Genomic DNA, 25,476 nt, shown 5'->3' with positions numbered 1-25,476 from the left:
GTGTGTGTGTGTGCTCACGCGAGGCATGCATGCAAACATGTGGTCTGGATAGCCAGCGTGCCTTGGGGAACGAATGTGGGCAGAGATCCAGGTCTACAGCCTATGGAATTTTCACTTGGCGGAGATTCCCATTTCCAACAGTAACCACAACGATCCCTAAGGGAGTGGGGTCAGAGGCAGTTTAGCAGGTCTTGTTCCTTTGAGTTAGTCAACATAGAACCACTTCCTCCTCTCAGGTTCCCCTTGACTAATTCTGTCCAAATTGCCAGATGAACACTATTCTAAAACACTGCTTTAGAACCCTGGCTCTGTTCTCCTTGTTGAATCCAGAAACCAAATTCAATTCCATGTCAAGCAGCCACGTTTCTCTAAAATCGAATTCCAGTTCGGCTGTCTCCTAACTAACTCTCTAGCTCTGTTTTCTTGGCACTGAACTTCTGACCAAAGTTGACCATCCCCTGGTGACCTTGGTCTGCATTGAGGCACTTTCCATAAGGAACCATTCAACTGGGAAAATAATGTGACAATTCCTAGATTCGGGAATAAACGTCTCTTTTATTTCACAAATGTGTAGAAGTAAGTTCATCTACTTTAGCCATTGTTAGGGCTCTGAGCCCACATGATACCCCGTCCCTTTCTCCTGGGGATAAACAAGAAGAAGAAATATAATGTCAAATAAAAAACTACAAGGGAGACTGTTTTAAAGAATTCATATATTAAAGGAAAATTCTTCGAACCTCAATACGTGCTTGTGCAATGTCGCATCTTTGGTCCTATCTTCTTGTAGGTGGCCCCGTTTTGGGTTCTCAGTACTCATGACCACGACCCATCCCCGAGGGCCCCCACCTAGAGCCCACAATTTGTCTTGTCTGTTTCCTATTGAGATGACTTTGCTTTGGAATGGACAGTGGCCGTATCTATTATCGCACTTGGTTTAGCCTTATGGATGCCGCGATAATAGATAATTGTGTATTCAGAGCCATGCACACACACACCCCACAAACAACCAACTCTTGGGGGAAAGGTCCATGATCTGTTCAGAAGTCCCAGGGTCACTTGGCACAGAGATTCATCAGCCGTACAACTTCTCTCTGGGAGCGTACTAAGTGGTTGGAATAAACACAAATGAGACTGTACAAAAATCTTACTGTATATTGGCCTGGCACTTACGGACGGACCGAAAGAAGTGATACAGAGTTGAGCTATACAACACATCACGGAGCCTTCAATCCACAGTCACAATAACAGGAACATCAACAATATACAGTGCTGTCAGATCATTAAAATCTATTCTACAATGCACAGAGAAGTACCTGGTTAAAGCCATTAAATATAGGAGGGGGCGGGGAGAGCAGGGGCAATTCCATTCTGACCCACATGGGGTCGCCATGAGTTGGGGCCAATTTAGCGGCAAATGGCTGACTGGTTATTGGAAATTTAATCAGCAGTCTGCTTCTACTTGGGTCTAATAAGGTCTCTCGACGTGATTATCTCTGCAGATTCCTTCCACTCAGCTCACACCTTAACTAACAGATGAAGGGCTGCAGATGTGCAACCTCAAGTGACCCCCTTTCCTTCCACGGATGTCTTGTCAACATTAACCATGGGAAGCACCCTGATCCGGCGGAGTCCTTTTAATTTGCTCTACTGCCTTTTATTTTTTTCTCTTTGACTGTGAAAACATCAATTTCCACACCCTGGGCCTTCTAGTTTCCGTCTGAGCCGTTTTCTATTCCTAACATTACAGCATCTACGCAGTTCTATGAGATTATTCTCATGGACATCAACATCTGGCCGTTAATGTTTATCCGTGATCTTTTCTTTGTTTTCCCACATTCCAGTCATCCCTTGCTTCTTTCCCTCCCTCCTTCCTCCCTTCCTTCTCTCTTCTCTGACTTCCCTCGCCCTCTCCCTCCCTCCCTTCTGTCTTTTTCCCTCCCTAAAAAGAATTCATTGAAGCATCGCAGGCATTACCTTTTTCCTGATTACATGAATCAACACTTCTCTTTATGCTCAGTGTGTGAAACGTGAAAACACCTCTTCCGAACCCTGTTCTACAGTATAGACGAGAAGCTGGGCCTCGGGGGAACGCGACTCCACTTAAATACTATACACACATTTGGCATCACGGAGAGGGAGGGACGCAACATTAAACATCCGCGTTTCGTCGTCGTCTTTACAAAACGAAGCCTCGCCGCCCTGCGGGGATAAAGTCTTTACAGGGGCTGCTTCCCGCGGGCTGCGGAGCGCACCGTTTACCCCTCGCTGAGACAGGATCCCTTCTTTCTGAGCACATCCACTGAGTTCGGGAGGTCACATGGGTTGGATTCTCCTGTTCCTAGTTGAGCAAGGAGTAAGCACTGGATGAGTTTTCCATGGAAGAACTGGTCGTTTCCGGGGTAGACACGTTGTATGTTCCTGCAAAACAGAGCAGCGGCCCAGCCTTAGAGACAGACCCTGGGGACCGCCGGGGTGTGAACATCACCTCACGGTCTACTGTGGAGTTCTGCTGCAGGAGTCGGGTAAGCTCGGCCAAACCTGGGAATCCACTCATGCTGGCCCTCCTCCCAGTACCCAGAGGTGCCAGGGAACAAACAAGGCAGCAGCATTGCAGCCGGCAAGCACTAGCTACTTCCCATCAGACCAGCAGCCAGATGCCTACGAAGGAAGAGCTTCATGTGACCAGCTACTCTACACACCACCGCATGCAGGGGCTAGGGACCTCCTGGGTCTCCTGGGGTGGAGTGACTTGGGAAAGCCCTTGGAAGGGCTCTGAAAGCCAAGCTGAAAGGTCTGAGCTTGTGAAGAGGGATCGAGTGAAGGGGAAAACGTCACAGGGGAAGAAACAGTATGTCCAGAAAAGAAGCAGAAATCAAGAGACACCATCCAAAGTGCCGGGAGCCAGTGGAGCAGGGAGGGCAGGCTCTGGACCACATCGGGGAAAGACGTCAGCACCATGGCAAGGGCGTCAGGGTGCTCAGTGTCGGGAGAGAAGAGGGCGTGTGGGGGGAGAAGGAGAGAGACACAGTGCCCACCCTACCATCAGATTCGGGAACTGCCACAGCTAACAAGGTTTCCGTCATTGCCTGGGAGGAGTCTTTGGGGCTGCCAACAACATAAACCAGAGTTACAGGGACTGCGGACCCCTCCAACGGGCTGGAGTCGCGACTGCGTCAGTGACCCTCGCAAAGTGATGGCAAGTGATGATGACCAGGTGTCTCCGACTCCAACACCCAGCTGATTCCAGAAACAGCCCCGCTCCAGCAGCTCTCCGGCTGATACACAAGCCAGGGGCGCGTTGGTGCAGCCTTCCCTACCGCCTGGTTCTGAGCCTCGTTAAGGATTCCATAGAGTTTTTGCTTTCCTCACCGGATGCCCATGGCGTGTGTCAGCTGGCAAAGAGTAAGGTGGTCTTGCCACGTCCCGACTACCTGAGTCTTGGACAACAGGTAGAGCGGGTGACTTTCCAAGTGACATGTGAGGAAGGTCTGGCAGCTTCACGTGTGGTCAACTGCGGGACTGTTTGAGAACGTGCGGCAGCTTCAGTCCCCACTGCTCATAACCACGGCTCTGGAAAGCCAACTCCGGTTGGGGAAGACCCTCACGGTTATGAGATCTAAATAAATCTCAAAATGCATTGCCGCGACTGAACACAGTCCCTCCAATAACCCCCCCAGAAAGGAGCGGTCATAAAGGAGCTACCATATAAAATGCATCATTCCTGCAGCGGCTGCTAGTCCCTGTGCCTGGAGGTTATCTGTAGATAAGCGCAATCAGGTTCTATAGTCCAACCCACTGTAAAATGCAGCAAACTCTTCTGACAGATTGCTCCCCTGGGGAGGGCTCAGGGGCATTGGAAGTCATCTAGCACTAGGTCAAGATGGTGCTTCATTTCATTGCTTGTTTGTTATGTCACCTATGTGCTCCGTTTGCTAGACAACGTGCATGCCTTATGAAAGATCTGTAAGCCCCATGATATAAACCCATTGGAAAAGACATTCACTCTCCTGACCCTGACAAAGGACAAGGAGCCTCCGTCCCCTGCTTTGTCTATCTGCCTTTATTATGTTCCATAATCACAAAGTCGCTCCCGAGGACCTGTTCGAGTGCGGGGATCCCCTCACCCCACGTGCACGAATCCTGTATCGAATGACAGGGGAAAATAACAGGTTCTTTGGGATCTTAGCAAGCCATCGATCTTCTCCTAGCCAGTTCTCCTGGGAAAAGTCTTCGCCTGGATGATCAACACATTTCTAGACTCTGCATTTGTCAGATCCGCTTGGTTCCAAGAAGCTGGAAAGGACACTGGCGCTTATTTTTCTAGGGAGATGTTGACATGGGATGGGCATCTCAATTTGCCAGCACAGTTGGCACCCATTGCCCAAGGTTCGTGATACCACTTACCTTCCACTTCTGAGGTGTGCATTTTAATGGTGCCTGTTTCTCGAAGAAAAGTGATCTAGCCTGCTCCTTCATAGGTGCACCCACGGTTTTGGAAATCTCCAGGTGAACAACTACAACTCCCAAAAGGAAAAGGACCACCCCATCATGGGATCCGGGAGTAGGATCTTCCAAAGAAGTTCTTTGCTGCATCAGGACCAGGAGATGGTAGCTACCTATTTCACTTTCACCTGAGCTAGACAAGGATTCTGTGCTGGATAAGGCCAGCAATGGATGGTTCTCATTTTTATGACGGATGGTGCTTTTGAAAGGCAGCTCTTGAAAGGCGTGTCTAGATTCTCTAGATCGGATTTTTCAGGAGTTACTCGTTGCTCATAGCAGGGAAGTTGCCCTCTGGACCAGCCTCCTAGTCATGTAGAAGAGTTGTGCAAGTTCCTATACTTTAACCTCCTCTCCAGTGAGGTCACTGGAAGTCAATGGCAAGAGGGATGCATGTATGGTGGAGTTGGGGTGGGAAGTGAAGGACTCCGGCCATCAGAACAAGCTTGTGATGGTCAACCAAGGGGCACCTAGGTGACTCCACTTACCTGTTTTACCAAACAAGTTGTTGAATCTTCTTGATATCGGGGAACTCATAGAAAATACAGGTGTGGATGAACCGAGGGAAGTTGACTAGACGTAAGAGAGGGAAAAAGGCAATTACAAAGAGCAATTTGTTAGACCGAAGAGCAGGGATCATTTGCTGCTGGCTTGTCCTGGCGGCACTCTCCGGTCAGGGCTGGACCGCCAAAGGCAAGGCCAGTGGTTCATACTCACCAGCCACTTTGCTGGGAAAAGACGAGGCTGTCCGCTCTCAGACAGATTGATAATCTCAGAGACCCTATATTGGAGTATTTGAGTTGGGATTGACTGGGGTTAGCGGGTTTGGTTCAATGGTCAATGACTGCTTCTGATTCTGCTCCCTCAGTTGGCCTAGATGAACTGAATTTCTACTGTAAACAAATCATGCAGGAGAACCACCTGGAGCGGCTCAAATGTCACCACGAATATTAGGCAAATAACTTTAAAACAGATGCTTTCCTGGTTTACATGTTTCTAGCACCTGTGACATCTGAGAGGCAATCCATATTCAAATATATTCAATATCTATTCAAGTATGATGTTTACTTTCTGGGATCCCTGGATGGTGCAAATGGTTAATGTGCTTGGTTGCTAACCAGCAAGTTAGAGGTTTGAATCTACCCAGAAGTCCCTAGGAAGAAACTTGGTAGTCTGCCCATTCCTGTAAAGATTAGACTGTTTACTCCTGTAAAGAGTTCCAGTCTTAGAAAAGTCATAGGGGCATTTCCACCCTGTCCTGTATGGTCGCTGTGAGTCAGAATGAACTGGATAGCAGTGAGTTACTGTGCCCTGTTCAGGAGTCCTTGTGGTGCAGTGGCTTAGATGTTGGGCTGCTAATCATAAGGTTGGTAGGTCAAACCCACTGGCTACTCTGCAGAAGGAAGACGAGGCTGTCTGTTCCCACGACGATCTTGGAAACCTTCGGAAGCAGCTCTGCTCTGTTCCACAGGGAATAAGAATGATCTTGATGGCAGTGGGCTTGGTTTGGGCTTGATGGCACAATTTTAGGGAATTACCTTGGGACCCGAAATGGGAACTCACCACAGAGCGTAAGTTTACCTTTGAGTGCTGTGAAGACCATCTTGACAGTGAAAACTTATTCAGCAAAGCTTCCTGGACCTACATTGTTCAAAAGAACAAATTGTCAATTCAACTCACCCCGAGTACCATCAATTTCTACAAGCATGAAATTGGTGTTGCTCTTACCTTCTGATCCCAGAGACATCCAAACAGTAAAATGAATAATCCCTGGGTAAAGAATTAGGAAGAGATGTGCTTGAATGACATTATATAATACACACGCTGAGAGAATTGACTCAACAGCAGTGAGATATATAATAAATCTATGTTTATTATATATACTATTGTTCACATGGTGTATATTTAGGCAACTTTATTAAGAAACTAGGCACCTTAATTAACCTGACATTGCATTGGTATTACCTTTTTCCTCCTTTGGGTTTATGGACTGAGTCTCATATATGATAATGTTAAACAAGGATGGAGTAGGTCCCCGCTAAGACACTTCAAATGCTATAATATCATAAAGATATTTTCCCCTATCTTCCTCACCCCACCCTGAACTAGAAATCCTGTTAGTTATGGTTCTAACCACACTGGTCTCGACAGCGTCACTCATAAGGTTATGATGGGAACTGGGATTGGATTATTAGTCTCTTCCAATCAAGCTATATTGTGAAGGTTATAAGATATAAGCCTTATTTGTTTCACTTGTTACTTGTTTTAACAGCAGCATTATTATTTGGGGGATAAACTGCTCGAAGATAATGTGGGATGCATAGCAAAATTCAGGGTAGGGAAGAGACATTCCTCCAGCTTGTATGGTCAGGAACCTTCCTGACATTTAGAAGCAAGCTGCAGATACGACGAAGTTATACTGCTGTCGATAAAAGGTAGGGACCTCCATGGGAGCCCAGGAATGTATCCTTCTTATCTCTACTGCATTTTAGGGCTGGAGCCTCCTGGGGACTGAACTCCTTCCTCATTCCGACTCCTGTTTGCATTGCTACTGTTATTTGTCCCGAGTAGATACTTCCTGAAATCCAGGCACTAAGGACTCACCTGGAAGGCATTGAGGAGCGTAAACACGATGTGGAATACAGCATTGCTACCCTGGAACACGGTGGCGAGACCAAAGCCCCAGGTGAGCCCCAAGAGTGGCGTGAGGACCCCAATGCTCTTGCTGATCTGAAACAGGCTGCTCTTCTCCTGCTTACTTGGCTTGTCTCCAATGGAAGGCCTCAGAATCTTGCTGATGACCACAGCTGTGATGGTCACGTTCACCACCACAATGATCAGCGCGGGGATGATGAAAGCCAGCAGGGCCTTGGTGTCCTCCCAGTTGAGCCAACAGGCATTCTTCCTCGTGTAGACTTCCCGTGGCTGGGTGGCTCCCACGGTGATGACTGAGATGACAAGGGGGCAGCCGTAGCCCAGAGAGAAAGCAATGGCCTTTTGGATGGACTTGCTGGTGTCGTGCAGGATGAAAACCAACCGGTAGAAGAGCATGAGGCCTAGCGTCAGCATCCAGAAGAAGACGCTCAGGTAGAAGAAGTGAATAAAGAAGGTGGCGGCCACACAGGCGGTTTCGTTGAGGGGGTAGTGATGGTCATGAATGGCAGCTGCCACGATGAACCAGGTGTCCGCCACGAGAAGCGAGGCGGCAATGTTCACGATACAGATGTGGCGCATGTAGGAAGTCCGGTTCTTGGTCACCGATTTCCACACCATGGCTTCCACCACCAGACAGGCGGCTAAGCTCAGAATGGAAAAGCCCAGCCCAATATAAGATATGATATCCAGTAGGATTTTCAGGAGAGACCCAGGGTCTGGGGAGTCAGGGGACATGAGGATGGAGAAGGACGTCAGGTGGTCACAGGTACAGGAGACAGTGTCGCCATCTACTTCGTTAACATAGCACCCGTCACTGTCCCATCCCCCTGTGTAATTGGCCAGCTTGAAGTTCCAGAAGACACATCGTGGCACTCCACTCGAACGATCATTGTTCTTAAAAGCCATGGAAATCCTGAATGGCGTGGTGACGTGGGAGCTGACGGTGGTGGTCATCACTAAGCTCTTTGAAAAACTGTTTGCCTGGATGTCCTGAGCAAGAATGGTTTTGAGAGTTGGGAAAGCCACGGTGACAATAGACGCATCTGGCTGCAGGCCTTCCAGCTGGGACTCATCAATGACCACGTTGCCCCAGAGCTCTGCGTCTGAGAAGACAAAGCTCTGCTTGTAGTTTTGTGAGTGGCCCTTTCTGATCACCATGCCCCTCATCTGCACATTGGTTTGGCAGTAGGGCAAAATGACGCCATCTCCTGACTGTAAAGCTCGAGAAAACCTCTCCACTGAATCCAGTAGCCGTGAGCTCTCGTTGGTCTGTTGCTGCTGTAACGTCTTCCAGGTGCTCATGGCAGGCGTTCCGAGAATGACGTTCACCGTAGAGAGAACGTGCTACAGTAGAGAGGGCAGAGGGTCAAACTGATACACTCTTCCAACACAACAGAGGAAAGCAAGTAGCATCATCAGGATGATAATCAATCATGATGAGTAGGCCCAGGTGAGAGGAAATAGAAGGATGGGGCACTGCAGACCAGAGGGCGCTCTGAGACCTGTCCTCTTATGGCAGAAAACTGGCAGATGGATCCCTAAATCTATGATGCTTTAAATGGTTAGGCAATAGCTGTCATGGAAACCACTACCTACCACTCATGAAGGGCACTTCAGCAGATTGCAAGATAGATTTATCGATAGTTTTATGATGATGATTGTTTTATACCTTAACCTCCAAAGGCTTTTTTGGCAAATGTGATTTTCCCTGCAGGGGTGGGGTCATCTCAAATGACCCTGAGCAACAAATGAGCCCTGCAAGTGCTGTCAAAGGCATCTTTTTCAGTCAAATAATTAGACTCTTTCTCCTACAAACATGGGCCCATCATTTCCCCTTTCTGCTCTTTCCCTCATTTCCTTGTTCTGTCCTCTGTAACGAGGGCCGCTTTAGGCTTTGTTGTCCAGCCAGCATACCAGTTGGCCTCTAGTTAAGTCCCACCCATGAGAGGCCTGGCAGGATAGGGGAGTGGAATAGATTTTCCTACAACCCATCCCCATCCCCAGCCTCCTCACTGCATCTCTGGCAAGAGCTGCTCTGCCAAGACTACCAGGGGGCTTTAGAGAGTCTGTGGGAACATTCCATTATCTTTTCACTCCATTTGTCCACAGCGCTTTTTGAAGGCTCCTCATACAACTCTGGGTCAGCGGTCCATACTCAGACTGAAGTGCTCGCCTGGCTGTCGCAGCCCTTTCCCATAAATGTCTGGTCTCTGGATGCCGCAACACCCCTCGTTTGTTCCTCCACGCTAGTTCACTTCTATGAGTATCTCTTCCATATCATCCATCCAAACCTTCTTTCTTCAAACAACTGCAGGTACGTTCTCTTTCCTGCCTGGACCTGACTGCTTCAAAGCTCATATGTTTCTTTGAGACCTTTGAAAATATTACCTTATCCATATTTCAAAACCTTTTTTTTAATCCCCAGCTCTGCAGGGAGGCAGATAAAATTCATTTTATTTGATGAAGAAAGCAAAGCAGAGATTCACTCAACACATCTCAAAATGAATCTTGGAAACATGCTCCACTATCCTAAAGCCATCCCTGGCAGGGCAGGTTATGTGATTATGTGAGGGAGCTACCCCTGCGAAGCATTGCATGGCACTAGGAGAGGTAGAGAAAGAACAGCATTGCTGATTAATTAATTCTGCTTCTTGATCTTAAGTACTGCGGAGTGACAAGGCAAGACCCAAACTCTTGCAAGGATGAACTCACCGTCATCATCTCGGAATTCATTTGGGTTGGAACTGTTGAGAGCAAATCAAGGATACTAATAACTGCGCCCAGATTACCAGGGGATGCGCTGATTTCTTGTTCCACCTTGCCTGTGCTAGCAGAGAGATTACGCAGATATGCCGGGAGCTTCTCATCCTGAGACGGGCTTGTGGTCAAAAACTAGTAAAAGAAAAACCAAAAGAAGTGTAACAGCCATCAGTACAGACCTCGGGTTCTATTGATCGGTCTATGACACCTCAAATACAGTCTCTCTCTCATCTAGTCCACCAGAATGATGTTCATGACATCATCACTTTACCATGCCACTCCTCTGGTGTCCAGAAATTTACTTATGCCCACCGGGGAAGGGCAACACTGTTTTGCATGTGTTTCACTCATTTGAGTGTCCTGAAATTTCATATACAATTGGTCATTGCAGAGTTGATCATCAGAGAAAGGTTCCTGATGAAGAGAGGTTTCACTTTCAAATGATCATCTCTTCTGACCACTCGCCTCTATGAAGCTTCTTCCCCACCCTAACTGGTCTACTAATTGTCCTCAGAACTCAGAACACAGTTGGCCCTTGTTTACCTCTAGGTTTTAACCCATGCACCCCTTTATCTAGAATACTTCTTCCTTCGCCTTTCTGCATTCTACTTGTCTAGTCATTCCAAAGCTCTCCTTCCCTTGGAACTCTTTCAATGTTAAAACCTAGGTGGCTCATCCTCTCATCAGACCCCACCGCTCATTCTGTCCCTTTGGGCAAGTGCTTGCAGTTACATCTCGCGGTTCTGTTGGAATAACTTGCTTAGCTTATGTGCGCCTGTTCTTCTGAAGGGAGCTACTACCTATGATGCCACACATAGAAGGGAAGCAGTAAGACATAGGTCAACTTGATGACCAATGTGCAAGTAGATGTTATTGCTAGAGAAACTTTCAGAGCAATATCAACATACTGACTGTCCCTTTTCCTAAAAGCCAAGAAATATGATAACCCAGACAGATATCCCCAGAAAGCTCAGAGTCAAGGTCTAAGGCTCACCGTGGCCAAATGGAGCAGACTATATATTGAGGCTGAGATGCAGTCATTTCTCTTCACCCTCCACTGGGACCCTTCACATTTGTAAGTGATGATCCCACCCATGGTATTGCCGTGGCTTCTGGGAACATCTGAGAATTGGCATAGCTTCTGGATGACTTTTCCAGGTCCTCCAGCACCTATTTTGGGATCTTGGCATGTGATGTTTTCCGCTGCGATGGAAACGTAGAAATAAGGGAACAATGAAAAAGAATAGGAAACCCAGTGGATGTATGGTCCGGTATTGGTAGAATTTTGACATTTGATGTTTGAAGCCATTTGTTCCTCTTTAATTTCAATGACCTTTTTCTGAGGGTCCAAAATTGCATTATACCCTTGATTTTCCAAAGCCCCTCATTACTTCCCACATAGACTCGACTTCCTTAATCTGCACTTGCTTTTCCTAAAAGAATGTGTTTTCCCCACGCCTCATCCCACCCCTAGTTCCCGGGAATCTCCTCTTTTATGGAGAAGCAAAACCATGGAAAATGACAAGTTTATTATGTGCCCATCTGAACAGGAAGGACACTTAGTCACCTGAGAAGCTCTTGAGCTCCTCCTCCCCACCTCTGCTGCCCTTAGTGTCTGGGCTCATGACTCTCTAGCGGTCAGATGCAGGCACCAGTTCATCTTCAGGATCTCTCGATGATGCCGATGGGCAGCCAATGTCCAGGAGCATCATCTTAACTCAAAGACCCCATTAGTCATAGGAATTGCAGGCCCCGTGAAGGCGCCCTGGGGGCACTGTGGTTAACTGCTCAACCCAAAACCCAGGGGCTTGGACCCACCGGTGGGAGAAAGACTTGACACTTTGCTTTTGTTAAGACTGCAACTTTGCAAACGCTATGGGGGAAGTTCTACTTTCCCCCAGAGGGTTGTTAGGAGTCAGAGATTACTCAATGACAGTCGATTGGGGTGATCATTGTTCTTTGGAACGGTCCGAATCTTCCAGGCAATCTCTTGAAGCATTTGTTCCTTCTAGTTTCCCTGAAAGATGATGAATGGGAAGTGACATTTGTTGCAATGTCTTTGGAGTCCCGGGAGCCCTGACCCTCAGAGGAAGGGGCAGTACTCTCTTGCCTGGTTTTTTACTTCGCATTTATTTAGTTAGCATCTCAGTCATTGTATACAAATTCTAAAATGAGCGAGTATACTTTCCTGGGAAGATGAAGCCAAACTGGCTTTGGGATCAAGAAAGAGGAGAAGCATAAAAAACAGGTGACAGAGACACGTCACTGCCTGGGCTAATATAGAGGGAGAAGGAGGAGGGGACCTGGCCAGCCCTCGCATAGGGTACAGTGACTCAGAGAGGGGACTCTAAACCGCTTCCTGCTGTGATGTCTAGGGCCCAGCTGCCATGCATGTGAGAATGTCCACAAATTATACAGGACACTCAAGCTGGGTAATGGGCCACGGGATCCTTCTGAGATCAGAGGTTCTTTAGTGGGAAGACTCCTGGAAGGGATACCAGCGGCAGAAGCCTAGGATCATCAAATGTCCACTTGTTCCTCTACTGATACTGCGAGGAGCTCTTCAGCATGAGTTATTACAGAACAGCTACATATATCAACGACCTTTTACCCTGAAAACATTTTATGAGGGCGTATTGACTAAGCGATGACCAGGGATGGGAAAACTGTTGCCGCTTCCTTATAGATACATGCTTCTCATGCAACTCGGTCTCAGGCCTGGTAATGGAGACAGCCTCCCCCTGCCACAGCTTCAAGGGACAGTCTCTGCGGTACACAGATACTATCCACACTTACCTGTCCAGTGGACTGCGGAGCTTCCCAGACACAGCAAAACCATGATTTTACCTGCAAGAATTTCTCAACTGTGTTCCTTTTTTCCCCCACCCCCACCCCCACTATCTCCAGCAGAGTGACACTCTTCTCTTCTGGCTGCCCATACATTGCAAGTTTGGTAAGCATCACATCATATCTGATACTATTTCTTATCACGTCCATCTTTCTCTTAGCATTGAGATGAGGGAACATGGCATGTGTATTTTAAATGCTCCTGACTTAGCCCAAGGCCTGCCACACTGAGGATGCTCAGCAGATCTGTACTGAATGAAGGCATGGGAGTGTGAATGGATATACATGGATTTTTCTCCTTGACCATAACATTTTGAAGCGATTTGAAATACTCTTACCAGGAACCAGATTGAGCTTCATAGGTTGACTCTGAACCGAATTATTGGCAGCATTCATAAAGTGACAAAACATCTCAATGGTTTTTGGACACCTGGCCTTTGAGCTTGCCAGGAAGCTGTATCTGTAGCACACTTGCTTCTCATGAACTTCTTTTGCTAAAGATAAAGTTACAGGAAGAATTAAGTCACAAGATGAGAATCAAAAACACACACATTGTTAGTTCATATGATATGGATAAATCTGCCTGAAGCGAGTCTCCACATGAGCTCTGGAATGCATCACATTCATTTTTTATGTGATTTTGTTGATTTATGTTTTGCCTCTGGGTCTTAGATATGAATAAGCCCATAATGACATGTGTGCTAACCAAAACTTTGCCTCTACTCCAAACCTGCATACGTACATTTTTGACAACCAGAATGTTTTCCCAGTATCCATTTAGCTCCCCAAATCTCATTTTTCCTACCCTGCCTTCCTCCTTGTATAATAGCTACATATGGGTTGTCTTCTCGACTAGACCTTGTGCACCTGAGGAACAAGTCACTGATCTTATTTGTCATGTGTCTTCCAGGGTCTAGCTCAGAGTCTGACATGTGGACAGCACTGAATGTCTGCCTTCAAAGTACCGAATAGTGAAATGCTTTAGTACTTCAACACCCAGCTTGATTCCATGTCCTTGGACCATTCGACCTTCTTTGAGTACTCTAATTTTCATCAGGTCCCTGCTTTCCTAAATTCCCCTTGTTATTACTTTCTGCATGATCCATTTGGAATATTTAATTGTACATGTGTAGTCTTTGATGACACGGACCCATCTGGACGGTAACATATGTGCCCAAGTTTGTTTTCCCTCCCTGTTCATTGTCTAATATGATGCTTTGCATTAAGAAGCCCCTCAATGAAGAGCTATTGAGAGAATAAGCAAGATTTAAGACCTCTATGAGGGTGTTGTAGGCTTTGAGATTTGGGGTTATGGGTTTATCGTTGGTCAACCTTTGTGGGAATTATGAGAGATCCAGATTACGGGTACCACTTATCAGTGAGGATTAAAAGTTATTTTTCCCAGCTGTTACTCATCGCCCATGTCACAGTACTATCTCAGTCTCCTGAATCGCATAGGAAGGATAAATTGAATCCTGAAGCTTTGGTGAGGGCAGGGCAGTTGGAATTCTCAAGGAAACATTTTCCCATCTAGAGAGGAGACCATGATCTAACTCCCCACAGTAGACTTTGCTTTCCTGAGCTACTTTCTCCGTGAGTATGAAACCCAGCAAAGACCCTGACATCGTGCACCCTGGAGGGAGTGCGCTGCTTAGGTGAGGACCGTTAGCACCTCTAATATGACAAAGTCAGAGGTCCCATCGTCAGACAAAGCACACGTGTCTATTTTTTCCTTCCCTTAATCTTTTTGGCACTTGGTTACTTCTCTTATTTTCTTGTCTGCTCAGCTGTGGATTTAAATGCCCCTTGGGGGCTATTTTTCTAGGCTGTCTAGTTGTTTCCCAAAGGATGGAACGATGAGGCTATGTCTGGTTTGCCATCTTAGGAAAGTGGGAATTTTGTAAAGGTGTCTCAATACTGCCTTCAACGCTCCCACAGCTTCCGAAATGAATCCGTAAGCCAGTGCAGAATAGAAGCTAACAAAGGCTCATGGGATTCTGCTCATTTGCATTCTGTTTCTGATCCTGCCCTCTGCCTGCTTTGTGTTTTACCTCTCTATTTTAAGGTGAACTTTTAGACTCCACCCATGTGAAATAAGATTACCCAGACAAATCGAGAGTTGTCTTCTCACCAGCAGGAAAGAAAAAGGAATCCCTCTGGAAAGTCACTTTGTAGTCTTCATGCTCCTTTATGCAGCACTGGAAGGTGTAGGAATCTTTGCATGAAATAGCAACTTCCAAAGGATCAATCATGATGTTCGGCTGAAGAGGCAGTGGATGAACAATGACATCCTTGGTGGCAATACTGTATGAATTTTTATACCTAAATATACAGTGATAGGTTCCTGAGTGGAAGGAAGCAAACACAAGATACAATGAAATAACCACCCAGCCAAGGTATTTTCTGAGAAGGCTAAGAGGAGGAAAAGCTCCCCGCGAAGTCCGTTCAAAGACACAATACAACTTCCTGAATATTGCGGGAGAAAATGCTTGATCAGCTCTTCACCTGAAGTCTCTGTTTGAAAAATTAATCCATGGCCATGTAGATGTCAATGTTGAACAAAGGTCACCGAACAGCTTGTTAGGCGTGGAACTGAGTTTCAAACCAGGTTCCTCAACCTAAGCCAAGACTCTGCCACCAATCCAGGGCATAAATGGTAATTTGTGTGTATTGTGATTGGAATTTCTTTGAGGAGAGTTGTTGGTCTGATAGAATGTTGGGGACCTGGACCCGAGGATCTACTTCTTAAAAATAACAGTGGAAACCATCTGAGATCAGGAAGACCTTGCCAGATAGAGCATCAGAAGATGAACCCCTCAGATCAGAAGGCCCTCACTATATGACTGGAGAAAAACCATCTTCTAAAGTAGAATCACACATAGTGACGTGGCTGGAGTGAAGCACTGAGTGAAGAAACATCACAGCCATCCATGAATCACCAAAATGTGGAATATATGAAGTGTGAATCTAGCAATGAAATGAAATGCATGGTGATCCATATCCTAGTCATTAGAGAGTTGAACGGATTGATGTTGGTCATTTTGAATCCGACAATCATATGATCTGTTCTGTCATGAGTAACAAATAGATTTGGAATGGCACCATGTTTGTCATGAACGAAGAAATCAAAGATCTTTCCTAAAGTACAACACTGTCAATGATAATATAATCCATATGTCTATGAAGAAGACCAATTACTATAGCATTTCTCTTATTCAAATTTTGCACTACTCAAAAATTCCAAAAATGAAGACAGTAAAGAATTTTACTAGCTGCTTCAGTCTGACATTGACCAAAAATGCAATTGAGATGCATTGGTAATTACTAGTGATTGTAATTCTGAAGTTGAAAACAAATAAGAAAATACCGTAGCCAGAAAATATGGCTTTGGTGTTAGAAAAAAATGGTGGAGATGACATTATAGAGTTTTGCAACACCAGCAACTTCTTCATTAAATACCTTTTATTGCAAATTGTGGTAGTTACATAATCATTTGTCAATTTGAGAGGATTAAGAGTGAAGGTGTGGAGTCTAGCTTGTCAATCAGGTCATAGTCAATGAGGCTTCTGTGTGGGTATGGCCTTCTCCTGAGAATTCTGGAAACTCCTGTATTCCCCCTTGGAGGAGGTAGACACACACTCTCTCTCTCATTGTTTCAGCTCATTCCCTGGGAGACATTGCAGCTGACAAGACACATGGGACTATACTAGTGCCCTGACCTGGAGAAGCCACTGGAAAATCCTTGCCAGTGCTGAGATCCTTACACTGCCACGGGACCCACAGGACTTTCCACCCACTGGCCTGTGATCATCCTGCATTTGGCATCATTGCTTGTGTTTCATGAGTTTGAAGAGGACTGTATCAATTGGTATTGGACATATGGGCTAATATTGGACTTATGGACTTGATCTGGACTGGGCTGGGATGTTTTCTTAATGTTCAATTATTCTTGTACATAAAACTCTTTCCTACACACATATGTGTCTACGAATTTGTTTTTCTAGTCTATCCGGACTAACACTCAAATGCAATATAAATTCAAACTATACATACGGACCTCACAGATGGAAAACACAGGAATCAAATCGACTACTGCACATCTGGAAAGAGATGATGATGTAGTTCACTATATCATCAATTTGTACAAGACCAATGCCTGACTGTAGAATTGACCATCGATTGCCCATAAACAAGTTCAGGTTCAAGCTGGAGAAAATTACAATAAGTCCACGAGAGTCAAAGTATAACCCTGAGTGGAACCCACCTGAATTTAGAGAACGTCTCTTGCATAGACTTGTCAAATTGAACACTAATGACCAAAAATCAGGCTTGTTGTGGGATGACATCAAGGATATCATACATGGAACAATCAAAAGGTCATTAAAGAGACAGGAAGAAAGAAAAGACCAAGATGGATATCAGAAGAAACGCAGGAACTTGCCCTTGAACATAAGAATGCAAATGGAAAGAATCATGAAGTAAAAGAGCTGCACAGATGAGTCCAAAGGGCGGCTTGAGAAGATAAAGTACTAGAATGAGTTGTGCAAAGAGTTGGACTTAGAAAACCCAAAGAAAAGAATACTCTTGGGATTGACCAAGCCGCAAACTGAAGGACAAACCCAGCCTCACAGTGTGAGACCGAATGACTCTGGGGGAAAAAGAGTAGATGACACAGAAAACAGCAAACAAAACTGGAAGGAATATACAGTCATTATGTGATGATCAATATTCACCCATTTCTGGAGCCAGCATAGGAGAATGATGATGGTTTTGAATAAGCACTGAAAGCATTAGTGACAAACGCAAACCCCAGACAGTTATAGAATACCAATTGAGACATCCTAATAGACACGCCACTGGATGCATTTACCCATGAAAGCCAAGACATTTGGAAAACATTTGGATGATCTGACGAATGGACCGGAAGAGATGCATATTTGTGGACAAAGAAGGAATATTGAAAGAAAACATCTGCCTTTGAATTATGGTGTTGGTAAAGAATACTAAATATACCATGGACTGCCAGAAGAACAAGCAAATCTGTTTTGTAAAATTATAGTTGTAACTGTCCTCAGAAGGGAGGACGAGAAGGTTTCTTTCACCTCATGTACTTGGGGGAGCTATTTCAAAGGCAGTCCCTGGAAAAGGATATCATGCTTGGTAAAGTGGAGGGTCAGGAAAACACAGGAAGACCTCCAATGAGATGTACTGACATAGTGGCTGCTACAATGGGCTCAAGATTGTGAGGCAAGACTGGGTAGTGTTTCCTTCTAGCATTGTGCCTAGCTAGGGGTGGTGATGAGTCAGAACCTATTCTACGGCACCTAGCAACAACAAGAAGTCTAGGCATACTGCTTATTGTTTCTGATCCTCAGCTCCTTCTCTCGGATAATTGTTGAAATAAATGTGCTGACATAAGTTATTGCTGGTGAAGAAGTGTCCCGGCGCAGGCCCTCCCTGAATATGAACTGTAGTCTGTGTTTCTAGGTGGTCCACTCACCATTCCATTCCCTGGTGGAAGTCTTGACTGTCAGTATGGATTCTGCTCCATCAGAATGCCTCCACGTGGTATAAAACCTTTTATATATTTTAATTCCAGCAGAAGTGTTCCAGTACACCTCATCATAGTAACTCACATCACTGGAGCATCTTATCGAAAAGTTTTGTCCCTCAGAAACAGAAATTGGGTCCGGGGTTATTGTTAGGTTGGCTGAAAGAATGCAAACAAAACAGACAAAACAAAACTGGCAACCAGTCCAAGGTTTAGTCTTTCTGGTGATCTCAACAGAGGAATGACCTTTAAGACAGAGACAGAAACAATTGGCCATCCTGACTCTACTTCTGTCAACATGGGATTGGTACCTGGACGCTCCTGGGCTTTACTCGTTTCTAGGCTGTTCCCGGTGGTGCTCTGAACTGTACTCATGTCCATCACATGCCTTAGGAACTCGTGCACTTCCCTTTTGTGGCTCGAATTATCTCCTGATGGTCAGTAGGGCAAAAGGTTGCAAACTTAGGGAGGTTGACTTAACCCAAGTTCCCCTCCAACTTCTGCTATGACACCTCAAGGCAGAATAAACTGCTCAGTTCTCATAGCAGCTTCATTGTCAACTCGACACAAATCCTCGTTCATAGTAATACCATGCCATGTTACGTTTTCATTCATTCGGTGCCTTCCATAGAAATGGGTGGCCTCAAGGGCTGGTACTGCTGTCTTCTTGGTTTCCGTGTGTTGGATCTAGTACACAATCAGTGTTTAATAATGACTTCCTCACAAGCAACACACGGAGCCCTGGTGGTACAGTGGTTACCCATCAGGCTGTGATCTGCACGATTAGCAGTTTGAAGCCACACACCTCGCAGCGGGAGAAAGTCCGGGCTTTCTTCTCCAGTAAACAGTTACGGTCTCAGAAACCCACAGGGGGGTCGCTATGAGTTAGCATTGACTCCATGACAGTGAGTGAGTTTTAATGAGCAGATGGGTGATTTCTGGGGCTCTCCTTTATGTAGAGGGATGAAACAGGGTACTGCCCAGGCTGAGGAGAATTGGGGTGTGCAGACATTCTGTGGATAAGTCACTCTCTAGCTGTCCCTCTGAGAAGTTTCTCTTCACATTGGTTCCTGAGGAATTATGCATCGGGAATCTTAACAGAGACCCTCAGAAACATCAAAGCTTATATAAAGGCCCATTCATTTTTGGTCTGGGTCTAGCTTCCTCTTCTCTGAGATCATATCTTTTTACAGAGTTGACATTTCAAAATGCCATTCACTTCTGTCGTCTAGAGATAAATGGCTTCTTAAGCCTGCCTTCCTCAATCACTGTAAAATCCTATTCTTAGTATAAATTAATAATACATTTAATCGATATATAAAGAAATCATGGATTTCCACAATTTCCTTCAGAAATTGGGATTCAAAGGCTCGGACACAGCCCAAGGCACGTCAGCATGGTCACGCAGGCTCCTCTCATCGCCCTCTCGGGCTGGGAACCTTGAACTAGGCTCTTCAAAGGTTAGCTGGGGGCAGAAAAAGGCTCATGGAACCACAATCTGGTTCTCATGATTCCCCATGGAGGTCCCAAATCAAAGCAGTGGCTTTCAGCAAACATTAAATATGCCCCCACGCCCACATAGTCAACACAACTTCCAGGGTTAAATGTGGAAGGGAATAAAATTGCTTTTGCTATACAAAATTGCAAACTGCTCAAAATACCCATGGGCTTTTCCCAGGCCATTATGTTTTCAGATAAACCTAATTTTTATGTTTGCTAAGAACACAAACAATAACAGAAAATATGAACAAGAGAAGCAAACATTTCTTATAAAAATCCTTTGTCGAAATTGTACAAATGGGGTCTAATAGTTTATCTGAATTGTTCATTTTTAAAGGTGGGTGGAAAAGCAAGTTTGACTCTCCCATTGTAGCAGAGAGAAGTGAATGTATAATGCTTTATGAGCTAAAAGGTGTGCACTGAATTAGGAACTCTGGGAGTGTAACATTGAGCCTGCTGACCACGGGCAGCTCTTGGACCTTAGCCGTCACGCTGCTGCAGGAGAAAGAGGAGACTCTCCGCCGCTATCAAGATTTCCAGTCTTGGAAACCAAAGGGTCGGTTCGTCTCTGACCAAAGGGTCAATGCGAGACAAAGTCAACCTGATGGCAGTGCAAACATTTGAATTAATGGAAAGATCAGAACAATCCTTGTTCCATATGTAAAATATCCACCACGTATCAAACTAGGGAGTCTTCCTCTAGGGTTTTCTGTAGAATAGTTGAAATGGGAGATAAGAGATCATGGGTAGAGGTGAGGTCGGTGGAAGAGGAAACCAGGCAGTTGAAACACAAGGGAGGAAGAAAGGGATTATGGGAGGAGAAAAGGAGGAAGTAAGGGCATTCGTTTAAGTTAATAATACATTCAATCAGAACTAGGACTACTGTGAGTGGGAAACTGCCAACCAGTCCACTTCGGCCCGATGACGAGAAGACTGGTGGTGTTTCCTGCAGCCATTTCTCCCCACTCCTACTCTTGAACCCAAACTAAGACAAATCCCTCAGCGTCAACTGCAACTGACAACAACCCTACAGAATAGCGTGGAACTGCCCCATGGGGTTTCCAAGGCTGTGGGGTTTACCAAAGCTGACCGCTACGTCTTTCTCTCTTCGTGTGGCTGGTGGGTTCAGACCTTTTGGTTAGAGGCCACATGGTTAACCACTGTGCCAGGGCACCTTCCCTGACTCTTATCATTGTAGAAAAGACTCCAATGAAGCGAAAGCTCATTTCCAGGAAAGGCCCCACTTCATTTGGCTCAGAGATATTTCCAGTTCTTTGGCAGATTTTGCTTAAGGAGACAGCATGTTTATGACTTAAAAACTCTAGTGAAAGAGCCCTTACCCACAGAGGTGAAAGTCACTTGTATGTTCTTACTGCCTCTGGCCCCGTGGAGGCTGATGAACTCACACGTGTAGACAACTTTGGTTCCAGATGGCCCACTTGGGCACTGGGTTCCATAGGCCTTAACGGTGTATTTGCTGCAGCCAAACTCCCAGTCTGTTTCTTGGGTTCCTGCAATGACATGAGCGATTCTTTTGCTGTCACGGCTAACTGAGTTAGTCAAGTGATTAAGAAGCAAAACTAGTGGCGCGGGGTTTTTATTGAACGAAACGTCTTCTCTTTGAGAACTTTACACACCCTGGAGCCAGGCTGCCTGGATTCAGAGCCCAAACTCCATCACCTATTCTGTGCCTCCACTTCTCCAATTGGAAAGCAGGGATAAACAGCTACCGGCAAAGATGATTACGCTGGGCAAATCTGCTGCGGAAGATCTCTTTAAAGGGTCGAAGAGCAAGGGTGTCACTCTGAGAAATAAGATGTGGTGACCCGACCAGTGATATTTCCCATTGCCTTTGTGGAAGGTGGACACGGAATAAGGAAGATCAAATGAGAATTGATGCATTTGAATTACGGTGCTGGAAAAAAAATACTGCAAGTACCATGGATTTCTGGCAGAGCAAACATCTGTCTTGGAAGAAGTACAGCCAAAAGCCATGATAACCTACTTTGGACACGTCATCCGGAAAGACCGTGCCTAGAAGGGGACATAAGCTGATAAAGCAGAGGGTCAGCAAAATAACAAGAGGAAGACCCTGGAGGGTGGCTGCAACAATGAGCTCAGACACAGCAGTCGTGAGGGTGACTCAGGACCAGGAGGTCTGCTACTTTGTTAAGGGGAGGAAGAATGAGACCACGACACTTCATTGGAGGAGGGTTTTCATAACTCGTCAACTCTTCTTGAATCTTTATTTTTAGCGAAGCTTCAACTTCTTGCTTTTCCAGGCTTCCCCATCAAAAGAGCTCCTCTTCCATACCTTACTTTTTTTTTTTTTTAAATTCATTTTATTGGGGGCTCTTACACATCTTGTAACAATCCATCACTCAATGGTATTAAGCACACTTGACCATATGTGGCCTTCAGCACTTTCCAAAGCAATTTCTTTCTACTTGAGCCCTTGGTATCAGCTCATCTTTATCCCCTCCCTCCCCCATCCTCCCACCCTCATGAAACCTTGATCAATGATATGTGATTATTGCTCCTTTGTGTCTTACACTGTCCATTGTCTCCCTTCACCCACCTTTCTCTTATTCGTCCCTTTGGGGGGGCTATCTATCCAACCTTGTGATGGATTCCCCATTTCTCCCCCTTCCCGTTTACCTGCCTCTACCATCCCCCTCCTCTCATGATATTGCTATTCTCACTACTGTTCCTGAGGGACTTATCTGTCCTGAATTCCATGTGTTGAGAGCTCGTATCTGGACCAGTGTGTGTGCTCCAGTCTAGCCGTATTTGTAAGGTAGAACTGAGTCATGGCTGGGGGGAGGGGGTTCACGGAAGAAGTACTCAGGAACTAGAAGAATGATGTGCGCTTCATTGGTCAGTGTTCCACTGCATCCTGGTTAAATCGTTCCTTTTTGTAACCCCTCTGTGGGGGGCTGTCCAGTTGTACACAGATGGGCTTTGGGTCTTCACTCCAACCCACCTTTTTCACATCTATATAATTATTTGTTGGGGATCTTTTGATACCTGATACCAGCTCCCGTCGACAACCTCATGACCACACACATGCCCTACTTTCTACCGCCAGGAGTGCCCTGCCATTGGAGACATTTTTACCCCTTGCCTATGGTTCTCCAATACCCTTCTGTAATATTTCTAGCTCTGGATCCTCCACACTTGCTTTCTGCCCACCTCCTCCGCTGCCACACACTTGTAAGGTGTCCTTCAAACGCTCAAATAAGGCTACTAATTCTATCTCTGAAACGAGGTTTACTTCAACCCCTTGGTCGTTCCCTCAGGCAACTATCAGCTATCTGAACAGCGGCAGAGGATTACAACCAAGTCTCTATTACCAGCCATTTGTCTCTTCAAGCCACCCGCCACACTACCTTAGCATTTACTCTTCTAAAGAGAATTGAGAATTTGGAGGATGAGAGCTGCAGACAGAGGGCAGCCGGGAAGGAGGAGGAAGAAGGGCAGGGTGTTGAGACCAAGGGTAAGTGCAACAGAGACCCGCCTGGGCCATCCCAGGGCAGCAGCCCTGTGACAGGAAGCCTATTGTTCTTCAGCCACTCCAGCTGACAGTGGGCACTGGGCTGTCTACAGAAGGGGTGGCCCCAGAGAGGTCCCTGAGCATCTGCACACAGACGTCCGGGTTCATTTGGCCGAGGGTGAGATTTTTCAAGTCGAAGCCAATTGTAAGGAACTTTCTCCCATCTGGCAGTTGCTTCCGGATGCCTGAAACTTCTTTTCCTTCTGATTCAAGGAAGTGGCTCAGGTATCAATCTTGATTTCAGCAACCACTCTGAGGGCTTTCAAGTTGCACACAAATGCTGGGACGGGCTTCTTAAAAGAGACATGCTCAGGAAAAGTCCCATGGAGATTGTTATTAAATTACTTTAAAACAACAAAAACAACAACCAAAAAAACACTTAATGTAGTTTCACAAAGTCAAGGCTTTGTGAAATAAAGGTTCAGCCTGTGAATGCATTTCATGTGTGCAAGCACATTTTCCTTTAGAGGAAATCGCTACTTTAAAGGCATCCACATAATACTATTATTCTGTAAGCGCAAAGCTGAGTCTTATTACACTGCATTCCAGGAAGAAATGGTTTTCTACTTTGGCCCACACTCTGCCAGATCGCCTTGACCCAGGGTGGGTTCACCAGGCGTGAGCAATACAGCATGGCCCGGACAAATAGTGGTCTGGAAACAAGATCCAAGGTGAGTCTGGGTTCTCTTTTTTTCTCTTCTTCTCATGAGAACCATAGATACATAATTTAATCTCTGCCTTGATTTCCTCATTTGGAAAATGCCGGCTTCACTGAGACAAGTTCAAATTTAAATGTGACCAAAGGAGATAACCTTGCTTTCCAAGGTCGGTAGACCAGAAATGATTACACACACAGGGCCAGTCTTGATGTATTCATTTCTTATTCCTGTTATTGTCATTAATAGCCAGGTGCTGTCAAGTTAAGGGGTGGCACTGGCTACTGAAGGACCATGGATTGGAGTCAGTCAAATGTTCGGCAAGGGGAAGGCTGGTGTGATTTTACTCAGCGATACTTGCATGGTCTGTGCCTGCTCACACCCATGGCCCAGCACATCCAAGCCAATTCTTAGGGAAGTGCTTCTTCGTGTCCTAGGCTGTGAACTTGACCCCAGCTGATCGCCAGGTCTTTTCTCCTATGGGGTCCAGCTGCCAGCACTTCAGGTAGCAGCTAGGGCTTCCTCATTGAACTTCCAGGGCTACTATTAATGAATACCTCGGAGGATGAAGAATTTCAGATAAGGTCTCAAATCTAAAACAAAAGCAACAAGATCAGAAATTGACAAACAACCATTGAGAAACAAACAGAGAGAGAGAGAGATCAATCCAGAGACAATCCACAGAGAGATAATACTGATGTAAAGGCGGAGGAGCTAGAAGACCAGTTACTAAGAGAAGAGGTGCAGACATTAGAAGCTCCAAGTGGGGGTTCAATGCAGTGAATGATCTCTGCTGAAAAGGAAAGAAAGGTGGGGGCAAACTATTCAGCAGGCCGGAAAGGCCAGGAGCCTTAGGTTATCGGAACCACACCCTCTCAGGTCTTCCACACAACCGGAGCACTGGCACCCACATTCACATGCTTTCTGCCTAGAGTGGCTAACTGGAGCTGATGTCAAGCCTTGAGCATTTTTACAGTCTGCAGCCCAGAAGCAAACCGCCATTTCTTCCTCCACGGCCCCGCCCTTCCCACTACTATCTTAACTCCTAGGCTTCTTGGCCCAGAGCTAAAAATCCATTTGCAAAGGGCCTTTGATGTAAGCGTCTCACCGGGAATGTGTATTTCCCCCTCCTGTTTCCATGTGATGTCACTCCAGTTGCCGTTCTTCTCACTGCAGCACTTCAAGAGCACGGAGCTGTTGTCACACATCACCTTCATGTCTTCGTTTGTCGAAATTCTGACGGGGTTAACATCTATTTTTTTCCTGGACTCGTATTCAAAAATATCGAATGTCAGTTTGCAAATATATTCACCTGCATAGAACACACGAAACCACTTATTACTACTCCGTATTTTCTAAAACAAATGACAGTTTCGTGAAAGCTCTTCCAAAGCAGCCAACAGCCGGTCTCAATGACCCTCAGGTACCACTCGGGAAGGGCGGGCAGTCGATAC

At 45.8% G+C, this 25,476-nt stretch overlaps 1 protein-coding gene across 4 annotated transcripts in view; it reads right to left on the bottom strand.

Annotated features, from left to right (window-relative positions):
- Nucleotides 1–1,881: 1,881 nt before the first annotated feature.
- The window catches only part of ADGRF5 (adhesion G protein-coupled receptor F5), a 120,101-nt gene continuing 96,506 nt past the window's right edge, over nucleotides 1,882–25,476 (bottom strand). For 2 of the 4 annotated variants that reach the window (XM_045294832.1, XM_045294831.1), the window contains exons 10-22: nucleotides 25,131–25,334; nucleotides 21,154–21,324; nucleotides 18,625–18,744; nucleotides 18,263–18,472; nucleotides 14,894–15,106; nucleotides 13,101–13,256; nucleotides 10,910–11,118; nucleotides 9,868–10,047; nucleotides 7,105–8,499; nucleotides 6,229–6,270; nucleotides 6,082–6,141; nucleotides 4,989–5,073; nucleotides 1,882–2,418 (exon numbers count right to left, since the gene is read on the bottom strand). In XM_045294832.1, the coding sequence (XP_045150767.1) occupies nucleotides 2,339–2,418; nucleotides 4,989–5,073; nucleotides 6,082–6,141; nucleotides 6,229–6,270; nucleotides 7,105–8,499; nucleotides 9,868–10,047; nucleotides 10,910–11,118; nucleotides 13,101–13,256; nucleotides 14,894–15,106; nucleotides 18,263–18,472; nucleotides 18,625–18,744; nucleotides 21,154–21,324; nucleotides 25,131–25,334 (3,125 nt within the window). In that variant the 3' untranslated portion in view covers nucleotides 1,882–2,338. Of the gene's footprint in view, nucleotides 2,419–3,040; nucleotides 3,106–4,988; nucleotides 5,074–6,081; nucleotides 6,142–6,228; nucleotides 6,271–7,104; nucleotides 8,500–9,867; nucleotides 10,048–10,909; nucleotides 11,119–13,100; nucleotides 13,257–14,893; nucleotides 15,107–18,262; nucleotides 18,473–18,624; nucleotides 18,745–21,153; nucleotides 21,325–25,130; nucleotides 25,335–25,476 lie in introns of all 4 variants that reach the window. The other 2 variants (XM_045294833.1, XM_045294834.1) reach the window with 2 other exon arrangements.

This window comes from Echinops telfairi, unplaced genomic scaffold, assembly GCF_000313985.2.
Source record: "Echinops telfairi isolate 266 unplaced genomic scaffold, ASM31398v2 ScPeMD7_3533;HRSCAF=4204_1, whole genome shotgun sequence".
In the NCBI taxonomy this organism is placed as follows: domain Eukaryota; kingdom Metazoa; phylum Chordata; class Mammalia; order Afrosoricida; family Tenrecidae; genus Echinops; species Echinops telfairi.
The sequence above is the reverse complement of the archived record's forward strand: the minus strand, read 5'-3'. Positions and strand labels throughout refer to the sequence as shown.